At 64.2% G+C, this 5190-nt stretch overlaps 1 protein-coding gene across 1 annotated transcript; it reads right to left on the bottom strand.

Moving 5' to 3' along the window:
* SMIM24 (small integral membrane protein 24) lies at positions 1–2478 on the bottom strand. The gene is made up of 4 exons (XM_039566031.1): positions 1264–2478; positions 774–891; positions 619–657; positions 1–406 (listed from the first exon to the last, which is right to left on the bottom strand). The coding sequence occupies exons 1-4, from the start codon at positions 1478–1480 to the stop codon at positions 316–318; spliced, it is 465 nt and encodes a 154-aa protein (XP_039421965.1). The 5' UTR covers positions 1481–2478; the 3' UTR covers positions 1–315.
* Positions 2479–5190: the final 2712 nt, after the last annotated feature.

Here is a 5190-nt window from a genome sequence, read left to right as displayed (position 1 = left end):
TCGGGGCAGGCTGGGGACCTTTACTAGGTACGTCTGGGGAGGGGGCTGTCCTCGTCCCCCCGCGGCCGGGACCCCCCGCCGGCCCAGGGTTGGGGGACACGGGGAGACCCCGCTGCCGTCCCCCCCTCTCCGCTCCGGCGAGCGGGCGATCCGCGCCGGGTCTTGGTCACAGCCGGGGCGGCCGCAGGGCGGGAGGTGCCACGGTGGCTACGGCTGTCGCCGAAACCCGGCGCGGATCCCCGCCCCGCGGACGGGGTGAGGGTGCGGCGCCCGTCGGAGGTGCTGCGGAGCGGGCAGAGGGGGGGCCGGGGGGACTCAGAAGGACGTGGCCTTGCTCCGCTGCTTGTCGTCGCTCAGCTCATCCCAGTCCTCAGCCGCCGGGTTGACGTGGCCGGAGCGCCCCAGCCTGCGGCAGGGAGGGAACGTCGGTCAGCCGCGCACTGCACCGGCATCGCGGCCGTGCCAGGGGCACGAGGGCACCACGGCAAGGCCGCCTCCGGCCATGCCAAGGGCATACAGCCACCATGGCACCTCCAGAACGTGGCCACTCTCGAGGGAGTCCGAGCCCCGGTGCTGGGGGGGTCCCGGTGCCGCCCCGCAGCACCCGGGCTGTGGTACCTGTCAGTCGCCAGGGTCTCCGGGTAGTCGTTCTCCTTCCTGCGAGGGGAGAGAGAGGCTGAACGGTGCCCGGGGACGGCCCTGTCTCCAGCCCATGGCAACCTTCCACGCAGTTTTCCCCCAGCCAGCACCCCCCGGCCCCCAACCAATCCAACCTGCGCCTCCTGAGATTCCAGAGCCGGTTAACGAGCAGCATCACGAAGACGATGAAGAGGAAGACGACGACGGCCGTGAGGCCAATGAGCCACGGCTGCAGCACCTTGGGGCCCGTGTCTGCATGGGCAGGGGACAGGGAAGGGAAAAGGTGGGGATGGGGACAGCTTCAGGGGAGTTACATCCTTCAGGGGATGGGAACCCCCATGAGATGGGACATTGGCAGACACTCACTGTGCCCCCTTCCCACTGTCCCTTGGGTACCAAGGAAGCCACCCCCAACACAGCTCACCCGCCCCCAGCACAGTGGCGAGCACTGGGGCAGCAGATGGGTGCCTCCAGATCTTTCTGCTCTGCCCCCAAAAGTTACTGTCGGAGCACTGGGACAGACTGGTCCCACTGGAAAGGTCTCCCAAGAGCTGATCCGATGCCTTGGGAGGGCCTGGCCACCTCCCCAGGCACAGCAGCACAGAGCATCACAGGGGCACCTACCAGCCTGTCCCTGGGCGGTGGCAGTGAGGACGAGCAGGACCAGGAGCGAGAGGGGCTGCAAAGGCCTCGGCATTTTTGAGTGGAGGGCTAGAGCACGGCTGGATCCTGCTCCTGAAAGTGAGCTCCTGTCCCCCGCTGCTGTCGAGCCCTGCTCTCCACACCCAGGGCAACGGGCACCTTTATTGGCTCCAAGAGGACAAGTGGCACCAAGCACCATGGCAACGTGTCTCCTGTCACCCGTGGGAGGTGGTACCACTCCCCTGGCTCAGGCACCGGCACCCCACAGCACCCAGTGGCCACCACCTCAGGGACCGCAGTGGCAAAGGACAGGCATGTCTCTGTGCCCAGGACCGGGGACCACCCCCGGGATAGGTGGATGGACGGAGGGAGAGACAGACAGGTGGGAGGGTGGAAAGACAGACGGGTGGGTGGATGGACAAACACGTGGGTGGGTGCACAGGTGGAAGGACAGATGGGTGATGGGGTGAAGTGCCCACCCTGCCTGGTTCCACCCAACCCTGCTGGCAGGGCTGGGGCAGATCCCATGGGGATGGGGCAGCACTGAGGGGTGGGCAATGCCAGGCCACCCCCAGCCCTCCCCTGGGCACAAGCCAGCTGGCCCCAGACAATCCCAGCTGGGACCCCATGACATCCTCAGGGCCCACGTACTGCCAAGAGTGAAATACTGATGGGGTTATCAGGGAGACCATGGCGGGGTGCCCACCCACCAGGGCACAAGGAAAACTGAGGCACAAGGTGGCCAGCAGCCCCCCAGGGAGGGACAGTGGGCTTTGGCAGGGCCACCCTGCCTGTGGCAAGTCCTCAATGGGCAAAGAATGAGACTGGGGACACAGGGATCCAGCTCCAGCCTGGGTTTAGGACAGGGGGTGCAGGACCATGCAACAGCCCCCATGCCCAGTGCCCTCACCCAGAGCCCAGGAGAGGCTTGTGAGTGCTTTGTCCCCCAAGAATGGTTTGGAGGTGCCACTGGGCATGGTCTGGCAGTGCCAAGGCACTGAGGAGGTGGTGGGGGCACAGCCAGCCTCAGTGTCCAGCTGTCCATCTGTCCCTACCCATGTGTCCACACTGACTTGGCCCATCCAGAGGTGTATCCATGTTTCCCTGTGCATGTGTGCACCCATGCCCACGCCCCCTGCCCACCATTGTCTGAGCCCCCACACCATGGGTTTGCACCCCCAAGCACCCACCTTTACACCCACGTGCCCATGGCCAGGGGTGGCATGGCTGTGCTAAGGGGTGCTGTTACCCCAGGCAGAGGTTGGGATGTCTCAGCCCTGCCACCCCTAGTGCTGTGCTGGGCCAATGTGCAGGTGGCTTTATTGGGGTGACAGCTCAAGAGAAGCCCCAAGAGCAGCACTAGGGCTGGGCAGGGAGGGGAAGGCTGTGTGCCAGTGCTGGGCAGTGCCTACGGCCAGGGCCACACTGTGACCCAATGGTCAAGCAGGGCTGCAGGGGTGTCCCCTGGCCCTAGAAGAACCTCTTGGGGGAGTCGGCAAAGGAGACGGAGCTGCGTGGCACGACCAGCCCCAGCGGGATGTCCGAGCCGGAGAGGATGCCGGTGCCTTCGTCCTCCGCCTTCTGCTCCACCAGCACCTCGTCCTTCTCCAGCCACTCTGCCTCTGGCACGGTGCCCTCGGCCATCCCTGCCTTCTCTTCCGGCTTGGGCCCGAATGCCCAGTCTGCAGGGGCAGAGACGGAGCTGTCAGCAGCAGCACCCCTGCCACAGCACAGTCTCAGGTGGGGGGGATCCCCCCAGCCTCCCGCCCACCCCGAAGCCTGACCCTGCTGTGGGCAGCACTCACCGGCGAAGTCATGCACCAGGTCCTTGATGAGGTGCCCCACAATGGCATATGCCACCACCAGCACCAGCGCTGCCGCCATCATCAGGTACAGGACGTAGCGGGGCAGGCGGATGCTGTCCAGGGCAGGGGGCTTGTAGTCCACATACAGCACCCCGTCCTCCTCGGGGGGTGACTGCAGCAAGTGCCGTGGCCCCCATGCCCCCCCGGTGCCAGGGAGGGGGACACCCCCTGCCAGGGCCATGGCCAGCTATCCGTGCACCCCCACCCCGAGCCACCGAAGCCTCTGCCACGCAGGGGACTGCAGGGGAGGAAGTGGCATCAGGGTCCACGAGGCTCCTCGGTGCTGGCAGCTCACAGGGACAGTGGTGTCCCCATGGCTGGTGGCAGTGCCACTCACCCAGTGACAGAGCTGTTACTGAGAAGGAGCTTAGCGCCTGCTAATCCAGGCACAGCCCGGCTGCCTCAGCATGGGGGGTGGCCAGTGGGCTCTGATGTGGGTCAGGGTCCCCAGATCCTGCCCCTCTGGCAGCACCACTGGTACCTCTGCCTCCCTGGGAGTGGGGAGTCACCTGCAGCTGGAGAACCCCCAAGGACAGGGATGGGGAGGGATGCTCAAGGTCTCTCCTCCCTCCCCTGGGCTGGGTTAAATCCCTCAGCAGACCCCAGATCCCTGGAGCAGATGGTTGAGATCCCAGAGGACACAGTACCCTTGGAGCCGGAGGCGATGGGCAGAGGGGATGGGGATGCAGGCTCGGCTGGGGGGCTCCCACAGGGCCCCCTTTGCTGTACAGTGGAGCAGCCCATGACAAGAGGCTGTCGCCTTCCCAGAGCTTCACGATGGCTGCCACCCGTGTCACCCCAGCGCCCAGGATCACCTCCCCCATGCTTCCCCCAAAAGCAATTCCTCCCACACCAAGAGGGTGCAGGGTTTAGCCCAGACCAGCAGCAGCTTTGGAGAAACCCCAAACCCTCCCCAGCACAGGCTAGACTGGGAGGGGTGAAGGTGCTGGTGGGGTTCAGTGCCAAGTCAAGGCTCAAGGCTCAGCCCTGCTCCCTTCCAGCACCTCCCAGCTCTGTGGCACCAGGTCACCCCTGCCCAGATCCCAGCCTCAGAAATGCACTTTGTTCCAATTTTGTCTTAAAAGGTGTTGGGGGGAGCAGAGAGAAATGCTGGCACAGAATGACTGAGAAACAACCCTGTATGGTCTGGGTGAGTCACCCGTGGAAAGGTTGGAGAACAAGGGTGGGGGCAGCTGGGGTGATAAGCGGGGACAGACACCCTGGCAAACTCCAGGGTGCTGGAGCCCATGTGCCAAGAAGGGAACAGTGGAAGTGATAACAGCCCGGGGGAAATCACCCATGGGGATGGATACGGACACAGGAACACCCCAAAAGTGCCAGTGGGTCCTGCCCATCACCCAGGGGCTACACAGGGTGAGGGAAGGGGGACAAGCAACCCATACCAGCTGCTGACTCCAAACAGTGTGAAAACATCAGGTGTTTGTCCCCAGTGCTGGGGAACTGCAGTCTGGAGCCCCTCACCCTCCACATCACACACAGGTGACCCTACCCACAGCGCTCGGGCACACGTCACTGACTCCCAGTGTGTACAAGTGACCAAAACTGGTCACATCTTGACTAAAAGCCCTTTCCATGGGGTCCTGAACTGGGTCAGACTGGGCCATGGCCAGGGCTGCCCCTCCCTCAGGTGTGTCCCTGAGCACCAGAGCCCTGGGGATGCTGAGCTGGCCTCAGGGACTAAGAGGATTGAGCCTGGGACTGACTCACAGGGAGGCCTCGGACAAGGGGAAAAGCCAGGTATGCCCAGCAGGAAGCCAGGCCCTGCAGGGCAGTGGGACCTACCAGGGCACCTCAGACAGTTCATCTTCCTCCCCAGGGCTGGGGGTTTCACCTCATACCATCAGGGATGCCACTCATTGCTCCTCCCAATGTGGCTGGACTTGATTTTAAAGGTCCTTCCCAACCTCAATGGTTCTATGATCTCATTTTGGCAGCCCCCAGGCTTCCACCAGGGCCTGACCCCGTGGCACTGGGTGCACTCCACACCTGGGCACAGGTAAATCACAGCTCGACTCACTCCACC

This window comes from Corvus cornix, chromosome 28 (genome assembly GCF_000738735.6).
Source record: "Corvus cornix cornix isolate S_Up_H32 chromosome 28, ASM73873v5, whole genome shotgun sequence".
Taxonomy (NCBI): Eukaryota; Metazoa; Chordata; class Aves; order Passeriformes; family Corvidae; genus Corvus; species Corvus cornix.
This window is presented reverse-complemented; position numbering and strand designations above follow the sequence as displayed.

Coding starts and splice junctions, on each gene's coding strand:
- SMIM24 (XM_039566031.1), bottom strand. CDS start 1,480: ATGGTGCTTGGTGCCACTTGTCCTCTTGGAGCCAATAAAGGTGCCCGT. Junction 892..1,263: donor CACCGCCCAGGGACAGGCTG/GTAGGTGCCCCT, acceptor CTGCCCATGCAG/ACACGGGCCCCAAGGTGCTG. Junction 407..618: donor GAGACCCTGGCGACTGACAG/GTACCACAGCCC, acceptor TCCCTGCCGCAG/GCTGGGGCGCTCCGGCCACG.